The following is a 23,116-nucleotide window of genomic DNA, read 5'->3' as shown; positions in this document are numbered from 1 at the left end:
CGATCACAGGAGGCGAGGATAATGCCTCAGAAAAGCCCCTAAACCCCAGTCCCCTGTATGACATTTGTTTTGTTTTTTTGGCAATATAATAATTTGCTAATTTCCCTGGGATTTTGCACCATTAATGTACAATATTCACAAAGGAGGGTCCTGCATTTTCATTCAATCTTGTGGCCCCTGTCTTGCAGAGGGGTCCTGTGTTAAAATCTACTTTTAGGACTTTAATTATTTTAGTTTATATTGTTTTTACATGGTGCATATTCTTAAATAAAGTCAAAGTGTCACAAACTAATTGGCAGGCTGGGAGAACTGGTTGGTTTCTGGCCATATAATGAAGCAGCTGTGCAGTGGGGCACCTTTTAAAGTTATACAGGCATGTGCCATTAGAGTAAATATTCATTTAAATTATGCATTTAAAAAAAAGGAAAATTAAGGACAATAAAAAACTGCAATTAATAATTCTGTCTTTAAACGGTGCATTAATATTAACAAAATTATTTTTGATAAATTCATTTTAAGAGGGATTTTAAACCTGTTATTCTGTATCATAATCCATCTCAGATTCAACATTTCCCATATCTCACATCTCACACTGACATACCTTAAAACTGTCTACACCTCTAAAGATGTGTGGAAAATGTTTTTGTAATTTGGGTGAACTGGCCCTTTAAGTGGGAAGTAATCAAATTATCTCTCTGTTCCAGTTGACTGAAGTTAAATTTGAGGGTCCTGAGACATTTACAAGGTGAGGAACTTTTATCCAACTGGTCCTCCCCTCTCCGTGTGAGAAATATCTCAGCACTGCCATCGTCTGTTCAGACTGTGATATTACAAGGAAAAGGAGCTCTATTAAGGGCTCAGTTCACACAAACACAACACCAGAAAACATTAAACAGAAGTAAACAGCAGATGTCTCTCTTCAAACTTACTGGTTTTCAGTCATCGAGCCAAAAACAGCAAATATTTCATAAATGAATCATTGAGGAAAAGTGTTACTGATGGCAGAGACATTTGAGAGACAATTATTTATAGAAATGCTTCTTGAATGAACAGTGAAACTCATGCATTGGTAGAAAAATATCTTGCACAATCTGTGTAAATACAAACATAAATACAGGTGTAACATAATCCAGCGATTACACCATAAATATCTTCACAAAAATAACAAAAAGAAAGCAGTGCATCTCCTCAGATGTATAGAACAGAAAGGTCCTGGTTAAACAACATAAACCAACTCATCAACTGTAAGGTGCTCATAATAAGTGTTGTCAGCAGTTTACAGCCAAACAGCATCCATATCTTCAATAGTAACACTAAACAACAACAAAGTAGGATTGGCAACACCATATTTTTGTGATAGCGAAAATCTAAATCAAAGAATACAGTTTTTATAAAGGCAGGTTAAATTTAGAAATTAATACAACTAAGTAAATAAAACTGTTCCATTGCAAACCAAATACATATTTAGACATTTTATCAAAACATACACTCTCACCTAAAGCTAAAGATCTTTGTGCCATAAGAGTCATGTCCTACAAGTCAGGTATGATGTACTTTTTATCGGTATAAAAGTTGTATTCCCTCAAACCTGACCACAGTCTCTCATGATGCTGATGAACTGACGTTAAAAGCTTTTCAAATGCTCTCAACAAAGCGTACGATTCACTTTACGGCACACGACTTGTTAGTAAGGCTGACTGCAGATTGTGGATGCTCCGACCAGTTTTTTTTTCTTTTCTCCCCTCTCCGCTCGTCATTCGACTGACATCCTCAGCGCTTCATGAAGAAAGGATGAGCCAGGGCTTTTGCGGCTGAGATGCGATTGCTCGGTCTGAATGCCAAACATTGCTGCAGGTAAGAAAACGTTGCACTTTATGAATTATCTGTTGGAGAGTTTTGTTAAACTACTGAGTACTGCTACTGTAATCCATTTAATTTAATCTATTTGAAAAAAAAGCAATTAATCATCTACGGTATAAAATCTGCTCACAGATAGTAGGTCGTTCTCATCTGGGCCCAGGTTGGGCAGCAGCTTGGTGCAGGGGCCTTTGGGTCCCCAGTTGACTGAGTAGGAGACGGGGCTGTCTTTGGGCCACTCCTCGTCACTGGGCAAACCAATAACCCTGACGAACATGAAGCAATGCTGAGCCGCAGCAACAACTATGTGTACTGTATGAAAAAGTAGAACACTACCATTTTTATTTATACATGTTTGTGAGTGAAGCGGCTTCAGTTTATCACATCTCTTCTCAGACTCAAAACTGCTGTTGACCAGACCAGGACTGTTTAACTCTTGATACCCCTCGAGTAAAGAACTGACGTCCAGCTCTTTCCACTATATAAACACCATTTCAGTATATCAAAGGACATTTAAACTTGAAAGGATCATCTCATTGGATTAATTTAATCTTTTGACCTTTATAAAGGTGACTTTTGTGATTGCTTCTGATGTTTGTGTTTGTCTTATCTCTGTTCTATGTCTCCTGCTGTCCTCAGGTCTCTCTTGCAAAAGAGATCTTTATCTCACTGAAGCTACCTGATTAAATAAAAGTTTATAATAATACTGATAACCCACCAAGGCCAAAACATAAAAGCTAATCTGACATCAAATAGGTAAAGTAACCTGCTGGTCAACTGCCAGGCGTTTTCAAACAGTGATATGAAGGCTTTAAGTTTCAAGATTCTTTTTAATGTTCATATTTACTTGTTAAGGGAAAAGATGTGTCTTGTAAATCATCTTTAAATTGCATTAAATTGGAGTATTTGATATCTCAGTTTCCATGGCTGTTGAGCAACTATTGAATTCAGAAGTTGCCAGACCTATAATCCCTGTCTGATTTTATAATTTAAGCAAATTGCAGTAAACAGGCAGATATTTATCTCAATTACAGATACACAGAAAGAAAAAAAATACTCACTCAAAGATTTTTTGCAGCTGCTGTACCTCTGTGTATCCCTGAAACAGTGGCCTGTGGAATACAAGAACAGGGCACAACCAATGTGATATGACAGCTATATCTCGACTTTGACGACTGTGTAGAATATTTTCATTATTCACGCTCCAGTGTCACACATCTCCTCTAGCTAGGGGGCCAGACACATACTCAGCTATCCTTACCTCAAAAGGAAGAGCTCAGCGAAGATGCAGCCAGCACTCCACATGTCCACTGAGGACATGTAAACCGAGTTCAGCAGCACCTCCGGAGCTCGATACCACAGCGTCACCACCTGCAAAAAGAGAGACATATGAAGAGAAAATGTACAAAATAAAGACACACAGGCAGAGGTTGGACGGAGTGGCAAAAGAACATTTTTCACCTCAGGCCATCAGAACAGCCAGAAAACTGTGCCAAATATAGGGGGAAAAAAACAGGCTCCACAGAGGCTCAAGAGGAAAATAGTGTACCAAATAGTTTACAATTGTGTTATAATTTGAAGCATGAGCATGAGTGGCCTCACTTACACCCGGAGTGAGAGCGATATTAAAGGTGTAGATGCGTGCCAGACCGAAGTCTGCGATCTTGATTTCACCGTGGCTGCTGACCAAGATGTTTTCTGGTTTTAGGTCACGATGCAGCACCATGTTTGTGTGCAAGAAGTCCAATCCCCGCAGCAACTGCAGCATCACATCCTGCACAGACAGAGAGCAGCACGGCAGCACTTACTATTCTGTCCAAATCCAGACACTGTTTCCTTCAGCGTCTGCATTTCCAAACTGAATAATGTGTTGACCAGGTGAAAAGGTGCTGAAAAATGAAGTAGTCTGTGTTGTTCTCTGTGTCTAAAAAAATATATTGTGTATAGTCCCTTGTTCAACAATGCGTTCAGGGGATTTTCATCACTAAAGTCATTAAACATTACATAACCACAGTGTTATTTACCAGATGTTTACAATCAGGTTTTCATCAGAAAAATCCATATAAAAGCTGTTGCCGGGCAGTTTATTCTTGTTGCTGTAGCTGTGCTAGGAGATTTTTTAAAATAATATAAAGGTTGTTACTGTCGCTTGCGTTCATTACGATAGCAAAATAGATGTATGGATATATTTAGGCTAATGTTGGCCTAGCAACTTGTTGCTGAGCATCTTTGTAGGTTGCATCCTTCCAAGAACAAGAGCCAATCATGCTGAGAAGTAATTACTGCTTGTGCAGTGGCAGACTCACAGTTTCCTGCTTTCTGTCAGGGAGTTGTTTTCCATAAGTGTAAAAATGAAAGATTTGGTTTCTGTGTTATGTGTTGATGCAGCTGACGGTTAGTCCAACTTTGCTACGGTTAAACATTTACGGCTGTTGTATGTAATTTAAAATATATTTTAACTAACTTTGTGGTAAATAAGGAGCAGAGAAATATGGATGTTCACTTAGATTTATGGTCTATATATGGTCCATGTTTACCCAGATTAGAATAATCTAGGTAAACAAACATCAATGGAGGATTATTACTGATGCTCCACAGTGAACACAATCTGACTAACCAGTAATCCCAGATGAAAATTTAAAGCCCAAACAGGGTGTCAAGGTGTCCATTTTAAACCTGCATCACCTTGCTACTAAGTCAAACAGAAGAAACACAAAACAAATTTTAAAAAGAACACTGGTAAATTAAATCCTTGTATTTCTTGTATGACTGTATACATTTAATGGTTGGTGTGAGCTGTAGTAGAGTTTATTTCAGAGCTTTGTGACGACTCAAATACATACAATACATGATGTTATGCTAACATAAATCAAGTGATGTGTTCACACCTTAATACAGTCCTGGTTCAGTCCAGAAGCAGGAACCTTAGAGAGGTAGGTAGACAGATCCTGGTCAATGTATTCCAACACCAGAGTGAGGTCTAAACTCTGGCCCACCGGTACGGCAGATGCATCCAACAGCCTGGATAGTTCAATCAGCATGGGATAAGAAAACACATGCGCTAACAAACAAATGTGTACAACCCTGTTATTTTTGTGACTGTTTTACTTATGCAATAATTCCTAAAACCAAAAAACGACAGAAAATATACAGAAATAGAGAAGTAGAGAAATAACTGCCCCCATAACGACACCCATCGACCACCCCCGCCCCCACAAATCAAAAACCCAACTAGGATCTCACTGAAATCTGCAGAGAATAATTATATAATAATTATATACAGTATAATAAGAGATAATTATACAATTATAACAATAAAACTGCCAAGGTAGAATGGTCTCATGGTTTTTGCACCATGCATCCTTGCCACAGAAGTGTTAACCCACTGGGTTTCCAATATAAAGTCATATTTTTTGACTGTAGTATCTGCTGCCAATAGGACAATACGTCTTTTCTAAGATGACATGAGCTGATACATCATTTTGGGGCTGTAACTAACCACTATTTTCATTATTGATTAATCATTTTGTCTAAAATGTCAGAAAACTGTAAAATAGCCTGTTATAGTTATGTAGAGCTCACTGTGATGTCTTCAAATTTCTTGTTTTGCCTGATCAACAGTCCAGAGTCCAAAAATATTCAGATTACTATCAGGCATGACAAAGAAAAGCATTAAATCATCACATTTGAGAAGCTGGAACCAGCTAATATTTGGCATCTTTGCTTACATTTTCGTTGCAGCTCTACATCGTTTATCTGTCTGGTGTCACCTGGACTTTCCTCATGATTGTATTCTTCATATCAATGTATCTATAATTTGTCCTCCTGTTTTTCCATACTGTAATTTTGCTATGTTGGTCTATTCTGTGCACGCATAATCTATTGCATGTCTGTCTGTCCTGGAGGAGGGATCCCTTCCTCTGTTGCTCTTCCTGAGGTTTCTTCCATTTTTTCCCTGTCAAAGGTTTTTTAGGGGGCGTTTTTCTGAGGATGTTTTATTGCTGTGCAGATTTTAAAGCCCCCTGAGGGTAAATCTGCAATTTGTGATATTGGGCTGCATAAATAAAAATTGACTTAACAGCAACAAATAAGGGTATAACCAAAAAGAACACACCGTATTACAAACATGGTTTACCTCACAATGTTCCCAGTGGGGCTGCAACTAATGATTATTTTTTTCAATTAATCGATTAGTTGTTTGATCCATAACATGTCAGAAAATGGTGAAAAATGTGGCTCACTATTTCCCAAAGCTGACATCCTTAAATGTCTTGTTTTGTCCTGACCAACAGTCCACAAACCAGAGATATTCAAGTTTACTATCCTAGAAGACTAAAGAAACCAGAAAACATTCAAATTTGATAAGCTGAAGCTACTTTTTTGCCCTAAAAAATGACTCAAAATGATATAAGGATTATGAAAATAGATGGAGATCAATTTAATAGTTGGGAACTAATTGATTAATTGACTAATTGTTGTAGCTCTAGATCTCAGTATGTGTGTATGTGGGTAAAACAGTTGACTGTGTTTCACCAGGTATTTTTTCAACGCATCTCTGTTAAATTTTGATGTATATGTAGAACATATAAGACACAAACTAACTTGATAATGTTGGGATGGTTGAAGTACTTCATCTTACGCAGCAGCGCCACCTCGCGGATCATGAAGGCAGGGATCCCGGTCTCTGACGTGTCTCCGCGGATGTTGAATTTCTTCACCGCCAGGAGACGCTGTTTCTCCCCGACCTCTCTGGCTTTATACACTTTACCATAAGAGCCTTCTCCTACTTCAGCCAGGAGCTCGTAGCACAGAGGTTTAGTGCTGTCATCCATGGTCCTCCAAAATTCAGGATAAATTAACCTGAGCTTCTCAGAGAAATGTCCATTTTTAGGTTGACAACAGTTAGATAAGTGCTATTTACCAGCCGCCATCACTTTAGGTCAGAGAGGGAGCTAGCTAACAAGGTTTCCCTAAATAAGTTGGGTTTTTAGGTTAGCTAGCCGGTAATTATCACCTGTTACAGAGTAAAGCCACAAACCACCTGTAATAAGATTGTTTTGATGCAATTAATAAGTGTTTATCTTACATCTTGCTACAGTTTGTGGTGTTTTTTTTTTAACTTTACCTCAGACTGCTGACCGCATTTTTGCCTCCATGCCGTTGGCTGCGTGGAAATGTCGTAGCATTAACTGTAGCATCAAGAAAATTATGAGAAAATCACACCCCTTTTATTCGCCAACTAATCAGAAAGCTCCAAATGTACATTTTTGGTAAGCCCACTCCTTGTACACGTGTTCCCGCTGCTGTCAGTGTCACTGTCAAACACATGCTGCGTTCAGGTGCAATGAGGTCAGTGCACATAACCGATATAAATAAACAAATAAACAAATAATAAGAAAGTATGTGGTTTCCCAGCATTTACCTGAACCAAAAAGTAAATGTTTACGACTGGTAAGTTCAATTTGCGTTTACATGACAGTTATTACTAGCAAAGTGATTCTATTTAATAATATTGAGATTTAAAGGATAAACAAATAGATGATTGTTTATATTGGTGGTTGTTACTATCCTGTCAACATGCTTTATCTCACTTGAGTTGCAGAAGTGTTGCAGACATTCAGGTAGTTGAAGAGAATTAGGGCTGAGCAATTTGCAAAAAGACCAAACATATTGCGATTATGTTGACAGATGTTGCGATATGGGTCACAGTTTTACTGGGAATGGTCATTTTTGCATTTCATTTTCAATGAAAAATATATAAAAATGACGATGATGTGATTTTTGCTGGGGCATGCACCAAACAAGCATGTTCTCTTACTTCTGGAGAATATGATTTGTGGACACATATTGTGATTTCGATTATATTTCCATTGATTGTACAGCTCTAAAGAGAATAGGCTAGGTAGATGTCAACTGATGCAGGTAGATAATGAGCAAATATTGTGGTAAAACCAACATGGTAAACCAGAGACCAAACAGCAACCAATTTTTTGTTCGTATGTTTTAATATAAAAAGGAAGCAGCCTTTAAAACCTGTTACTACATTATCAGTAAACCAAACACATAGCATAATTAGGCACAGACTTAGATGTTTGGGATAAAATGGCACACATGGTGAATGTGAATTTTTACAAAAGCATTTACATCAACAGTTGAGGTCACGTTAGTTTGGATAAGTACAGGTTGACTACTTAAACCTCAGCAGCCTCATTACTCAGACATGTAACATCCCACATCTTATGTTACCCCTATTTCACCAAACCTCAAGTAGGCAAACATGAATTAGTGTAGGTATGCATATTTCAAAATAGAGACAGTGTTGGTGTGTAAAATTAATCTTTCCACTTTGGCATTTTTAAATTTTTTTAGATGAGATGTGTGCATTAAACCACCACAAGGCGCTCTTTGTGCTGAGCCACTTAAAGCCTCCTAACGCAGTGTTTTAAATATTATTGCATATTACTGTATGCATGCATCTACTCCCCTTTCAATTTGCTGTTAACAAATCTCATTTTCTTCGCCAAGGCGATGGCATCCAGATGGAGGTTGCGGTTGAGAATGACCGAGCCGCAGGTGAGGGCTCCGGCCAGGGCGCCAGCGAAGCCGCATACAAACACATCCTGACCTGCAACACGATAAAAAAAACAAAATGTACTGAATGCAGGGAATACTTTTAAGTCTGGTCTAGAAATTTAGGCGATCTCCAGATGGACTGACCTGTCAGGTAGAGGTTCTTCAACGGAGTCTGAGGTCTCACTGTAGCGTTGAGTTCAGGGCTGAACCGGGCGATGCCGTGATCCGCTCCATAGATCTCACCTTTGGGGGCTCCGATGTAGTGCGTGTTTGTGATGGGGGTTCCAGCGTCGATGTACTCAATCTACACAAACAGAGACACCTAAAAAGTTAGAACTATCGAGTTTCTAAAATATGGCCAAGGAGTTACTGACCACGTTTATTGGCCATGTTAGACAGCAGATTAAGAAACTTCACCTTGTCTCTGGTGATCTTGGGGAAAACATCCATGACCACATCCACAATAGAGTCAATGAAAATCTGTTTCAGCTCTTTGTAGTCAGGCCCTCTGTTTGTCACTTTGCCATCCTTCCAATCCTCGAACCACTCGTACTTGGCAAAACTGACCAGACTCAAGGTGGACTTGCCTACGGTTAGGAAAAAAAATAAGGAGACCATTGGAGCTGAACGACAAAAACCCACAAAAAAACAGGACACTTTGGTCTGGAGTCAGTAGCGTTGACTTTCTATACGGCAATTTACAACGAAACTCATGCATGAAATGAGCTTCACCATAAGAACAAAGGGAGGAGATACTGTTGTGCTGTATCTGATGTGTGAGTACCTGGTGATCTTTCCTGCCAGGTTGAATCCTTAGCTGATGGAGAAGCGACGAACAGGAGAGGCACACTTTTAGCAGACTCTTCCCTCTTTCCATTTATATAATTTTCCACTCTACAAAAGAAACACAGGTAATTTTGGTGAATTTTCAGACATACAAAACAGCTGAAACAGATGGAATACGGTCTTTAGTTAACCAAAATCTCAGCTTTCATGAGCAAAATAGTAACCCTAACCCTGCATGTTGGCACAAAAACAGATAAAAACTGACCTTATAAGCTAAACAGCAATTTCTATGTAACTTTATCAGTCAACAGATACAAGACAACATACAGCTCATCAAAATTGTTCTCGGTAAAGATCCAGTAGTTGTCAGCTTTCAGGCCCAGTTCCTCCTTTGTTCCATCCAGGCCCAGGAAGATACTCAGGCCACCTTCACCGTTCTTCATCAAGTTCAGCTGCTTCTGGATAGCTGCGAGGCGAGAGAGTCACATCATACGGTACAACTTTACTAACAGCTCACTGATAAAAAGCTACATGAAAACTAACTTCATAGTGTAAGTATAGGCATGTATAGTGTAAGACAACAAAAGCCATATAAAGCGGCCACTTTGGCTTTTTGGAAATTATGATGGGAACTTTTCTACTATATTTTAATATTATAGACTTAGCATTTAATTGATAAGTAGTCATTAGTTGCACCAATAATTCCTTCCTAACCTGGCATGGCCTGGAGTTCTGTGGGCAGCAGCTTCTGGTAGGTGTTGAAGATGCCAGCGTTAGAGATGACCATAGGGGCACGGATGTGTATTTCCTCTTGACCTTTCATAACACTCACACCTGAAACCATAAAAAACAAACAAAAGCAGTGAATCGTCATGTCTGCCAGAGCTGCGTGGTGTGACTGTGTATTAGAGGAAATCACACTCACCATAAGCTTCCTTGGCGTCATTGAACAAGATACGGTTGACAGGGGCGCGAACTAGAACAGCACCCCCCGCCTTCTCGATAATGGGGATCATGTGGTAGGCAATTTCACTGGCTCCGCCTTTAGGGTACCAGGCCCCATTCAGGTAGTGAGTGACCAGCAAACTGTGCATGGCAAAACTGGAGTCTTTTGGCATGTTACCTGCAGATCAGAGAGGGAAACGAGAACTATGAGCAGCTTAGTCAAGAGATAACGGCGAGGCTGATTATACCAACGGAACTGCAGCCTGATATGACCTACCGTAGGTGCCAAAGATGTAGGTGAAGACAGCCCTGAGGTCCTTGTTCTCTGTTAGTTCATTGACCACTTCTGTCAGGCTGCGAGGGGCAATTTTGAAGAAGAAAGACAGATGTTTGACTAAGCCGGTGTAGACCAGGAACTTAGCCAAGGGGACGGGGCAGAGCTTCAGCACAGCGAGGAGCCAAATGCCTCGTCCGGCTTTCTGAAGACAAAACATGCAACACACACAAACTGTGTAATCAAAGACTTGTGTGTAATGATTCCATAATAATGAAGTATGGTTTCAGTTGCACTAAATTGACTCCAAACAGATAAAGAAAATGAAATTCTGTCATCTGTGTGCCAAAGCAAAAATATATCACAACTCAGTCTGGGTAAAATGATGCAATATCTAAACTTTTAAAGAGGCCTCGCCAGTTACTCTAACCTTTGACTTAATAACCCTTGAGCCTTTGAGAAATACCAGTGACAGCAACAACAGAAATATGCTTAATGAAGCCACGCTTGTGCTAAAGTGCAGCTCTGAACCAACAGTTCACTGAGAGAAAAGGCATTTGCAGATTAAAATGAAGGTAAAGGTCAACAGAAGAAAATAAAGTGGCCAGATAATCACTTACCCTAAACTTCTTCCAGTAACTTGTGAGATACAATATAGGTTTTTTAAATGCTAATACAAGTCTATGTATTGAAGCTACAGATCATATTTTGACTTGACACTTTTTAAAGCACTGGATCATAGTCTGTAGTGAGAAATGATCTTACCTTGACCAGCTTCATGTACTCATCAATGGCCTTCTCCTCTCCAGGGAAGCACTTCTTCAGCTCATCGGGGAAACGGTTCCTGCCGCTGTAGATGGGGTACTGACGGCGGTTTTCTGGCGGTCCCAGTACAACCTGGTCAAACGGATTTTCCAGAGGCTCCCACTGCAGCTGTCCATTGGTCATCTGGTCCAGCATGCAGCGGAACGGCTTGTGCTCCAACAGGTCGCCGATGTAGTGGATTCCTGAGGGAGGAAAGGAGACAAAACATCAAGAAGGATACAACAGGGTTTTATGTTAGACCAAGACTTTTTTTTGCTTTGATGTGGAAATATTCCCATCTCATACAGACATATTTGCATCATTTCTACTTGCCCAAACTCTTGTGTTAGGTACAGTGTGGTCATGAAATGAAGCCTTCATAGCATTTTATTAATTGAAAAATACAGAAAAGAAACGAAAACCAATCTTCTCACCAACATCAAACTCAAAGCCCTTCTCAGTGAAGGTGTGGCAGCATCCTCCGGCCCGATCATGCTGCTCCAGAACCAGGACTTTCTTTCCAACTTTGGCCAGAAGCACCGCAAGTCCAAGCCCACCAATCCCACTGCCGATGATGATGGCATCCAGGTTTTCAGGTACTTTACTTTCCAGAAAACCTGAGGAAGAGACAACAAAACATATTGCATGTTTGGCACAACAGCAATAAATCTTTCAGTTGATTCCAGTTGGTTCTAGCTTCTAAAATGTGAAAATTTGCTGCTTTTCTCCTTTTAAATGTGACTGTTAATTGAATAAATTTGGGTTTTTAGACTGTTGGTCATCCACAAATTAGAGGACATAAGTGTGAGCTCTGGGAGCTTCTGATAAGCTTTTGTCACCTTTGATATTTAAGAAAAATTAGTCAAAAGAATCAATAAGAATCCTTTTTTGCATTTTTAGTTAACTTTACTAAAGAACTGCATTTTCTGCAACCACATAGTTTTAATTTAATTTGTTGTAATGACAGGTTTGGATGAAGAAGTGTATGAACTAATTTAGGGCTGCCTCTGACAATTATTTTCATATTAAAATCAATCTGTCAAATTATGTTTTTGATTTTTTGTTTTGCGTGAATCGATAAAAATGTCAGAAAATTGTGAAAAATGTCCCTCACAATTTTATATTTACAGTGACATAAAACACTTCACATTTTTGCTTTATGAAACTATGTAAACAATTAAGCAATTATAAAAATTGTTAGTGATTAATTTTCTGTCAATTGATTACTTTTATTAATCTATTAATCTAACACTTTTTTCAGCTTTAAAATAAATCTGTTAAGACAGTCATTTATTTAGAGCTATAACCTCTTACTTTTAAGATTTGCTTCAAACAAGACATTTTATATTTCAGTTCGGTTAAAAATCACAGAAAAGTCTCCAACGATTTCCAGTAAAGGTTATGCAGTATTTCTGCACACAACCAGTCATTCCTCTGCAGCTATACTCACAGTGAAACTAGAATACTGTCATTCCATTCTCCACATTATCTTAACAGTTAATCTAAAACTGAAACTGAAGGGAAAACCCACGTGTAAGTAAGAAAACTGCACACGATATAATTTGCATGGCTTTAAATTCAGCTTTTGCGACTTAAGAAATGAAATTAAACATAAATTACGACCTCGGTCATTTCACTTTCACTCACCTTGTTTCAGCACTTTTTTCTTCTCTTTCATGTCGTGAACCATTTTTTTCAGCGGTTCACGGGTGTCCGTCTCAAACGGATTGGGCCCGGAGCTGCCGAAGACATATTTCAATATAAATATGACCAAAGCCACACAAATAATCGCCACACTAATCCACATGGTTACTGTGTGTATCGACCTAATGTCAACTGCTCCGTTCAGTGTGCTTTCACTTCCGCGTTAGGGCCCCTATAAAATACCGCCCAGCATAACTGACAGTTAATGATATCAGCCAATTAGAGACTTTCTTTAGGACGCGTCAAGAGATTTCGACCAATCAGCGTCAAGTTCAGTGTGAGAGCGACGCATCTTCTTGGAAAAAAAAAAGAAAAGAGACGAAAATCACGCCCCTGCTGTGTTTCATAACGGAAAACAAAAGGTCTGTTTGACCTCACTGTCCATTGTAAAGAGTAAACAATTACATAACAACCATAAATCTAACATTAGCAATTAATAATACGACGATTACTGACGATTATTAAGATTATTAATAAGTGAGGCCTTCAGAATAATCTTTTAATCAACTCTAAAAGCCTCTTTTAAAATCAAAGCCTTATGTTCCTTATTTTTCTTAAACAACCCCAGTTACATTTTTACAAATCTTACATGTCTAACGTTTTCTTTATTTGTTTATTTCACTCTTTTTAATATTATTCTTTTTAATATGTATTTTTCTATACGTTTAATAGCCTTTATTTAATCAAGTCCTGAACTGTTTTAATCTTGATTACAGATGTGAAGCACCTTGTAACCTTGTTAGGAAAAGTGCTGTATAGATAAATTTTTAGCTTTTAATTGAATTTGTTTCTTTTACCTTTTTACCTCATTATTTTTGTATTTTGATTCATGTTGGGTGGCTGCAGTGGCATTTTAACTTCTCTTTGGGATCAATAAAGTATTTATCTATCGATGGATTTTAGATTTTTTTTTTAAATAGATCAATTTAAAAAACAAGATTACTACTAATAAAGGTAGTAGTAGAAGTATACAAAACCAACAAACAGCACTTGTTTGTTGTGTATTTGCATCTTTAAACTATGCATCTGATCTAGATTGTTGGAATTTAATGCATCTGATTAAGAATCCTGCATGTTATCTGCCTTTCAAACACCTCTGATGATTTGTGCTTCACTGCATATTAACAAAAACTGCAAGCGGTGTCAGCTGAACCAAAAGCACAAGGTATCGCTTTACATATGCCATTAGAAAACAGTTTCAGCAGTTTAGCATGAAAATTCATCCTGACTTTGGACAGTAGTTTCACAAAAAAAACAAAAAAACAACTTAACTGAAGGCCCACTTATTAGCTTTTTACACTGCTCTCCTAAACAAACTCTTTACACTTAGATGCACTTTAAAGTTGCAGGAAAAAGCTGGTAAGTGGAGATTTTTTTCTGTCAATTTTATACTGCAGTTCAGCACAGTGGTGCCTTGATTTGAAGTTCAGATTCAGGATATTCTGTGTAAACACAACCTTCGACATGAACCCCCCCTCCCCCCTTCAATTGACAGAAAACATGCAAAAAAAAACCTCACAGCAACTTCTAGATTTTATTTTTTGCTCAAAAAACAAAAAACAAAAACAAAGAAAAAAAAAAAATCACCTGCATCTTCACATTCTTTCCCTGCATCATAACACCATGAGACCCATTAATTCTTTTACATCTGTTTGCAAGCACAATCAACATTTTACATAAGAAACACTTTAAAGTGGGGCATCCCCTCCCCCCCCACCCCACCCCCCAGTCATCATCACCACCCACCCACAGCTGTCCAGACTGCAACTCACAGGCCCAGCTCCAACATCCACCCTGAACTTTCACAGACTTTAAACCGAAGACACCTGCATGATTTGCGTAACGCTCTGAATACTGTATGAGGAAGAGGACAGCACTTTGTGAAATGTTACCTGCAAAGCTCACGTTTCATACACGTTAGTAAAACTGCATGTTTGAAGCATACTATTAGTAATCATATTTCAAATGAGACAAAACCAAACCATCGATACAGCAGAGAGCCTGACACAGTGCTTGCTATGTGCATGTAAACTTGTATTTTGTGTTTTATCTTAATTTTTAATGACTATTTAAGACTTCCTGTGTGATTCCCTCTGCGTAATTGCAGATAAATGAAAGTCTCAAGAAAAAAAAAAAAAAAAAAAAAAAAAAAAAAGGTCAAAGCACTCAAGAACTTTCCAATTCCCTCACAGACTTAATTGATAACACCAAAGTCAAAAGTCTGAGAGTCCGCAAGAGTGGACATTGCAACTGGGACACAGTTAACTCGAGAGGTGTCATAATAAATCTGATCCCTGCTGATAAACGTGTCGAATAAACCCCCCCCCCGCGCCAGAACGCCTTCAACCTCGGTGCGGCGGCAGTCCAGCCTCGTCCAAAATGATTCAGATTATGTTCTTAAAACAGAGCTGGTCCGTTATTGTCAGTCTGTGTTTCATTTTCCTCTGAACAGGGCTTCTTCTTTTAATGCAGTAAAGCTGGAGAGGAGGAGTCATAAAAGTTAATACAGATGAGAAGAGCTCCAGAACATGAATGCCAACTCCAGCATATACATCTTCCGTAAAGCAGTGTTGAATCAACACCATTAATGACTGGTAGAACAGAGGGTTTGATGAGAAAAAATTTAAAAAAGACACAGGGTCAAGCATGAGAAGAAAAATCAGAAGCCCTTATCTGGTGTCCACTTTTGGTATTTATTACCTCATCTTTTTGAGCCTTTTCCTCTTTAAATATTTTTTGATCATTTTGAATTTTTTTTTTTATCTCTAAAACTTAAGGATGACAGATTTTAATTGCAAAAAGCACTTCCAACATTTAGGAATAAAATAAAACAGTAGGTTCTAGTCTGTATGTGTTACGGCATAATTTGAAGTTATGTCTGATATTATTTACACGTATTGTACGTTTCGTTGGTATGCCAACAGCGAGTGTTTGGTATACAGTAATCTGTGCAAAACTGTTTGTCAGTGTGTATGCGTGTTTGGTACAATCAAGACAGCTTTTCAGATGTAATACAGTTGTTGGGGATGGTAACTACAATGGCTTAAGGTCCATGTGATCGAGGGAGGAGGGAGAGCACCGAGACTCTCTCCGCCTCCCCGCCTGGCAGCGGTAGTGCAGGTCAAAGTTCAAAAGGTCAAAAAGTAAAAATGGGCGGTGGGTTTCCTTTCCTGAAGCAGGAAGTCATCACTCCATCTGTCGGGTGGTCAGTGCGATGGTGCGGTCTCCTGGCCTGTTGGTGACACTTGCTTATGGCATGTAGGGATGTCACTGCAGCACTAACCCAACCTGAGAAAGAAAAAGTCGGAGGTGTTAGACAAGTGTTTTTGGAAAACCTTTGAGCTTTGATACCGCCATTATGTGTTCCAGATGTACCTTTTCTGACCCCATGCTGGGACACTTCCAATTGTACAGATAATACTGAAGATTCCCATCACCGATGCCGAACTTAAGCTTCTCCAAGAAAGTCTTGTTTTCCATTAGATCCAGTGCATTGAAGACGTCAAACCCTTTCTGTATAAAAGATGAGAAGAAAAAGAAAAAAAACCTCATTAGTTCCCTGCAGGTAAGCAGCATTAAAAAGAACACAGATGCCATGGATCAAAAGGGAACGCACCGATTTGGCCAGGATGAGGGCATCAGACATCAGGTCAAGCAGGGGGGTGGTGGTGTGCACGTTGTAGAAGGAGTACGCTGCTTTTAGACTGCGGTGCACAGGGTGGTTCATAATGGTAGAGGGCAGTGTGTAGAAACTCAGGAAATCAGTCACCTTGCCATCGTTCTGTTAAGGGAACAACAAACACTTTTAGAAAAAGCCTCTCGGTGTACGACACACTGGAGGGATGGTTTTAAAACAGAAGTATTTTAAGTGAAGACAATGTGATACGTGGTGTTTATTTACCTCCACCAGGTAAGTGTCGATAATATTCTCCCGGGGCAGCAGCCAGTGTGATACCTCTTCCTGGTTCATGACAGGCACCAGGTTGAACTGGCTCAGGTACTCACGGAGGAGGCGATGCACCACCGGCACGTCCTTCTTGGTCATCGGCCGCAGACCCGAAGTCTTCGGGGCCTGGAGGAAAGAGGACGGGGAGGAGGAGGAAAATATAGTTATGGTGGAGCGATGTAGTATTTACAAAAAGGATTTAATTCATCACTGATTGAGAGTAAAATTTGCATGTTTTCACCAACCTCAGGCAGACGGTACAACTTCATGGTGCGCTGCATAGTCATGTTCCTGCTCAGGTGGGAGAACTTCACCTCGATTAGTTTGCGCGGGTTTAAAGAGCGATGCCAGTACCTGCGCATAAAAAATGGGTTTGTTGGGATTCTCTTATATTGTAAAACAAGAAGAAAAAAAAAAAGAAGGATGTGTATAAAACAGGCTGTTTTCTGTCAGACCCACCTGCACGTGCCCACGGGTTTGGGCAGTACCACTCCAGCGGTGTAAACAGCCTGAAAGATGCCCTGCAGGTTGACCCGTCTGGTGATCTCTCTGATCAGAACTGGAGCGACTCGTTTGGAACGAAGCTTCTTGTGGACGCAGAGGAAATTGATCTCAACCATTTTCTTTTCTCTAAAAAACACAAGAAAAAACACTTTTCTGAGCAAGTCTGCAACCAACTCTCATCAGAATAATGACAGTGAATAAACAAGCATTTATATTATAGTACTGAATTAATTGAAATTTAAGTATACATTATAAGACTATCAGTAAAAAGAGATGTCTGATTTCATGTAGCATGTGATTTACTTTGAAAAAGTGTGTGTTCACTTACATGTCATAGATTTGGATGGTGGCAGGAATGGCACTGATGAAGCCTACCAGCTTCTGGTTAGAGTTAACCCTCACCCCACAATGCCACTGGGGCAACCAGCCGGGGGGCCGCAGGGCCCTGAGAAAAAAAAAAGACAAGTCAGTCAGTCATGCAACAAATTAGTCTACTGCCATCACCTGTATTAATATAAAAACATTAATCCAAGTGTCTCATAAGAAAATGCCACAAAGCATTGTACTAGCTGTAAGAATAAAACATTATAGCATTTAGCATTTCCTTCTCAGGAAAGTTCATTCTCAGGTGTGAAAGTAGATAAAAATCCAATATGAAGAGAATTACCAGAGCAGGAACTCAGGAGAGTAGTCAAATCGAAACATGTTGTCATCATCTTCCACATAGTTCTCATTGAGAAGGGTGTAAAGCTCCTTGAGCTGGTTTAACAAAGAATGAAAGAAATCATTGCATTATGTTTTCACAAGTAAATCAAGTTTTGTAGTTCTCAGTATTAATAGTTCAACAACACAAGTTTATCTAAACATTTATAAACAATCACACAGGACAAAATTACCAAAATTGAGTAAAAACCACAGAGACCAGAAAGTATTGACCAACATATTGATTTCTCCTGTGCATCCCTACTATGAGTTTATACACTTTCTTACCACAGCAGGATTCCCCAAGTCGAGGGTGTCCCAGCTGAAGCCCTGTGGGAGGCTGTAGGGCTCCTCACGAATGTGGTCCTTGTCAGGTTCGATGGAGCCGTGTGATGTCACCGTTTCCCCTGAAGGAAAACAAAACAGTTTCTGGTTATGAAGCACACCTCGGATGCATGACAGAGAGCTCAACCATGAACTGAAGGCCCTGTCAAACATCATACCTAGCTTGGGCACAGGCTGTGTGTCCCAGAACTGGTAACTCCTACGAGTTGCCTCCTCCATGGTTTTGGCAGGGCCTTGGCCTACAGAGAACAGTTCAATGGCCTTTTGGATCTCCTGTAGCTTATCAGCTGGCAATGAATTCACCTGTTGGGAGAGTAAACAGGATTTAATTTAACTGTTAAGAGGGTCGCCATCATTATTTTATCCTACCTAGTGTCTTCTCAAATGTATCTAAACATTCTGGTATAATTTGTGAGGGTAAAAGAGACGTGTCAGCCTTTGATACCATGACATACACCTGTAGCGTCTAATCAACCGAGCGCTGAGTTGTGAGCGGACAATATGCAAATCTCTACATGCAGCAGTCCACGAGAGTGCATTTACACCCTCTTCAGTGCACTACAGCCACACATAAGTAAAAAATTTCAATGATCATCAGCAACTGTATCATGATTTCTTTGTCGTTTTTCCATGTTTAAGTTGCGCTCTATAGTAGATACAACTTCAGCAACTATAACTCCTCAGTAAATCACACCTGAACTTTTATTTACTGTTTAACTTTATATACCTTACTAAATAATAAAAAATAATAATTTAACTCATGCCTTGGCAAGAGGGTCCTGAGCAGCTTCTGTGGCACCAGATTTCTTCTTCTTTTTCTGCTTCTTTTTCTTCTTCTTGGCGCCGGTGTCGTCACCCAGACCCCTGTCACTTACACAAGACAGAAATAGAAGGCATCCAAGTTAGACTACCATCCCAGAGGAAAGCTATGTTCTGGTCAAAATGTTGTTGTTTTTTTTAAATCTTTGGCTGGGATATGCTTATAAAACATAATAGCCTGGATTGTTAAGGCTGTATTATATATTTTTGTATTAAATTACTACCCATACACCTGCCTTTTCAGCCTAAATCAAAAAGATGTGTCATGATGACCAAGAAAAAGACATTATACCAGCCAGGTTGGTTAAAAGAGAACACCTGTGTACTACTAACATAACTATACATGATTTCTGTATACTGAAGTCCAAAAAACAAAAAAGTGTTAATCTCACTCATTTTCCCTCACACAATTCAGTACTTCAGCTGTGAAACAAAGTCACATGATAAGTTGGAAAAGGTTCATCTAGTGTAGTTAATCCAATTTGTGAAAGATTTCTCACTGACAGACGACTGTTTACCTTGACGGTCTAGGGTGTAGCTTTAGAAAAAAGGCAAAGAAACAAGCTCTTTAGTTTGTCAGACAGAAACAACGCAAAGTCAGAAGAAACTCACAGGACATAAATTTGGTAGAGTTAAGTACTAGTAACACATGTATCGTATGTATCCCTTAACATCACCCGTGTCAGCCGTTTATGCTGAGACAAGAGAGAGGAATACAGTATTAACTGCCATTCACAGGTACTCCTGAAACCCCCTTTTCTGATCAATTCAAAGCTGAGAAGCCACACACCCCCACCCATCTATCCCATCTCCTGGCTTGGGAGAGACTGCATACTTACAGAGGATAATCTCATTAGTGTCCAAGAGAGGAGAGAGGCCAAGTACTGGCCTGTATTTGTAACACCAGCACAGATGGTGAATCACATGACCCCTAGAGAAGAGTGTGTGGTATCAACGCTTGTGTACATATGTATGTACAGGGGGTCAGCGAGTGAGTGAGTGACTGGGACAATGGACAACAAAACATTCAATAGTTTGTTCCACAGGCTTCCACTTCACCAGAGTCGTCCAGTTAACAGCCAGAACTATTCTTTGTTTGAGTGTGTGTGTGTGTGTGTGTGCAGGGGGGGAATTGCATGTGTTGCTCAAAAAGAGCACCAGTGAAGCTCTCACATTTAGTTCACTTCATTTAATAAACGGGGTCATCACTTTCCCCTTACGAAAGAGGTTCCCAACATGCGTCTCAAAGTAAATCTGAGGAGTAACTAGATGATTAAAGGAAAAACAAGGAAAAATATATAAAATTAGGTTTATCTAATCTGACTTTTCTAGAATTTATCCTTTTCTTGTGACACACTGGATACGCCAGATCTCTAAAAATGAGACAATCTAAGCTGACAGCTGATGACCGCACTAACTTGGTGATGAGGGGTCGCAAGTAGACACTGGTTTCTATTAAAAAGGGTCACAGACCAGAAAGGCAGCACCTCATCTCTCCATTTACTCCAATGAGAAGAAAACGCACTTGCTGTGAGCAGGACACGCCTCGATATGTGCAAGCTTGGGCTCCTTTCATGTCTGTCACCGCTTGGTAAACATTAACAGAAGCTGATAGCAAACAAATTGTTATACTCATCAAAGCCCGTTTTCGGTAACTCGGGGCTATGGCTGCTTTAGGATAATTCATATGTCTGTGATTAAAGGTGGGGGGTGGACTGAAAGCCTCGCTGACTCGAAAAGCCAGTATAACAAGGGAAACCCTATCAGATATTAACAAACTGCATGTGTCACGACATGCAGATTTAATTTCTTTCGCTTTTGATTCGACTTCTGTGTCTGAAGCCAGATCCACTCACAGACAATAGGGGTTTGACAGCTATGTTAGCTTGCGAGCTAACTCGCTAAAATGTCAACTGGGGTTGCCATAAATTGTATCAGTTACAGACAGCCAGCAGCGGCGTGCGGATGATATGTCAAACTGTCAACTTAGTAAAAGAAAGATTGTGCCTTTTCTGCAAGTTATCAAAGTGGAAATAAATGTTGTGTTTTACTATTAGCTTAGCTTTCAAGCGCACTTTGGTTTTCTACCCCGCTACAACGCCTTGCTAGCAAACGCAGGCTTGAAGGAAAGCGAAGCCAAAGAAGGCCCGCCCACATTAGGAACAGAACGCACTCTAAGCCAATCACATCACAGAACCGGCAAGCAGACGCCGTTTCTAGCCAATAGGGTAAAAGCAAGTGGGCGGGACAATTCCATCCGATGGCTGTCTCTCCCGACTGCTTCGCCGAGGCTTTTTAGTTTGCACACGTTTTGCAGCGCGGTATGTTACAGTCACACATTTTGCACCGCTGTGGCGATAAGCATGCCTTCTTACCCATCGTCAGAGTGGTGCTCTTCATTTTCACAGTCGCTGCAGTGTCCGTGGTCCTCTACATCTTCTTTCTCCGGCATCGGTGCTGTCTCATTCTCATCCGCCATCTTCAACCAGGAAGTGAGGACGGAGCCCACCGCGTGCCCTCGACGCCTTTAAACCTCCCTCGATGCTATTGGCTCAGAGCGCGGATGGAGATGTCTGCACTGTTGTCTGACTGATTTGGTTCCTGGACTTGTTTCCAAGAAGTTAAAAATAAGCACAACATGCTCTATAGTAGAAGTGACAGTTTGGTTTTACATATCTTTAGCCGTAAACGTCTTACTCTCATAATAAAAAAGTTAAGATTTATGATTTAATCTCTATTATATTCACATACACATTCACACACATGGGTATTAAAGCCATGTGATCTGTCATCTGGCTCAAAGGGAAATTAAAACAGCAAGGCGTTTGACAGTAAACATGTGAGGAGTGGATACGCATAGTTTACAACCTAGACTAATTTCTTAAATAATAACATAATGTTTATGATGTAATATTGAGCCACTTAGTAATTAGACACCCATATAAATGGGTTGTGTAGCTTAAAGATCCCCAAGACATGTTTTTAGATGTAGCCTATATAAAATACTCTACTTTGACTAATAATTCGTGTCTAATATGGTTTTTCCACAATAAAAGAATAACTACTTCATTTATATCCTTAAGATGGCATCTACTCCTTTCAGAATCTATGAATTTGCAAATATTTCTAATTACTAAAGTTTTCCTGCTGGATACAAGTTGTCTCCTATTTTACTGTAAAGTCCACTCTCAGTCTACACGTTTACTTTTTGGCATTGTTAATTTTTACCTTGTTTTTAATTGATATAGCCATGTAATCTTCTTTTATTGCTATTTGAGTTGAGTTGTGTCTGCATTTATTGTATGTCTGTACCTCGGCACCATTGAAAATGAGGGTTCTCCCTCAATGCAATTTCCGAGGTTTTAAATAAATAGTATGAAAATGAAATTATGTGCACTCGAGGCTTCAAGTTTCCACATCACACTGTAATTTGAACCACGATTGGTTCCAAACTAGCAACTGTAGGAACAAGAAGAAAAACATATTTTGAATGGAGGGGGACTTTAAGACTTTATTAATGGTTGATAAATGAGGTACCGTTGCTTAATAGATTACTTATTAGGAATGAAGGGTTTGTCAGTATGTAAATACAAATCCCACAACAACAATGCATTGGTTTGTGAATACTTTCTGACTTCCCCGCCCTGTTTGTGGCATTCAACCCCAAAGATTTAAATATTTAAAAACTCCAAACAAATATGTAGTTTCATTTTTTAAAGGCCCAGTAATTTAGTAATTACATATAATACTGGCCACTGTAGTTTTTAGCAAACATTCCTGAAATGAGAAAATAGTGCTTTGGGGGGAGGACTATTTGCAGTTGTGGATTTGCTGCACTAACGAGTATTTACAGCAGC

General features: G+C 39.5%; 3 protein-coding genes across 4 annotated transcripts; all 3 read right to left on the bottom strand.

Moving 5' to 3' along the window:
• Positions 1–1,010: 1,010 nt before the first annotated feature.
• cdk21 (cyclin-dependent kinase 21) lies at positions 1,011–7,139 on the bottom strand. Its single transcript, XM_042392938.1, has 8 exons — positions 6,983–7,139; positions 6,460–6,722; positions 4,746–4,878; positions 3,464–3,631; positions 3,119–3,228; positions 2,919–2,969; positions 1,991–2,123; positions 1,011–1,848 (listed from the first exon to the last, which is right to left on the bottom strand). Exons 2-8 carry the CDS (start codon positions 6,687–6,689, stop codon positions 1,771–1,773), a joined length of 903 nt encoding a protein of 300 aa, XP_042248872.1. The 5' UTR covers positions 6,690–6,722; positions 6,983–7,139; the 3' UTR covers positions 1,011–1,770.
• Positions 7,140–7,825: 686 nt separating this feature from the next.
• retsat.2 (retinol saturase, tandem duplicate 2) lies at positions 7,826–13,104 on the bottom strand. The gene is made up of 11 exons (XM_042392937.1): positions 12,887–13,104; positions 11,674–11,856; positions 11,201–11,442; positions 10,439–10,640; positions 10,142–10,339; positions 9,931–10,050; positions 9,544–9,682; positions 9,215–9,324; positions 8,848–9,017; positions 8,575–8,734; positions 7,826–8,482 (listed from the first exon to the last, which is right to left on the bottom strand). The coding sequence occupies exons 1-11, from the start codon at positions 13,044–13,046 to the stop codon at positions 8,334–8,336; spliced, it is 1,833 nt and encodes a 610-aa protein (XP_042248871.1). The 5' UTR covers positions 13,047–13,104; the 3' UTR covers positions 7,826–8,333.
• Positions 13,105–14,458: 1,354 nt separating this feature from the next.
• nmt1a (N-myristoyltransferase 1a) lies at positions 14,459–21,858 on the bottom strand. Of its 2 annotated transcripts, none has more exons than XM_042393891.1 (12): positions 21,635–21,858; positions 19,205–19,304; positions 18,599–18,743; positions 18,384–18,502; positions 18,061–18,152; positions 17,722–17,838; positions 17,349–17,519; positions 17,135–17,243; positions 16,845–17,015; positions 16,560–16,724; positions 16,319–16,456; positions 14,459–16,231 (listed from the first exon to the last, which is right to left on the bottom strand). In XM_042393891.1, the coding sequence occupies exons 1-12, from the start codon at positions 21,736–21,738 to the stop codon at positions 16,211–16,213; spliced, it is 1,452 nt and encodes a 483-aa protein (XP_042249825.1). In that variant the 5' UTR covers positions 21,739–21,858; the 3' UTR covers positions 14,459–16,210. The 2 variants fall into 2 exon arrangements, with proteins under 2 accessions (XP_042249825.1, XP_042249824.1); XM_042393890.1 differs by having other exon boundaries at positions 19,205–19,310; positions 21,635–21,850.
• Between the last annotated feature and the right edge of the window lie 1,258 nt (positions 21,859–23,116).

This window comes from Thunnus maccoyii, chromosome 18 (genome assembly GCF_910596095.1).
Source record: "Thunnus maccoyii chromosome 18, fThuMac1.1, whole genome shotgun sequence".
In the NCBI taxonomy this organism is placed as follows: domain Eukaryota; kingdom Metazoa; phylum Chordata; class Actinopteri; order Scombriformes; family Scombridae; genus Thunnus; species Thunnus maccoyii.
This window is presented reverse-complemented; position numbering and strand designations above follow the sequence as displayed.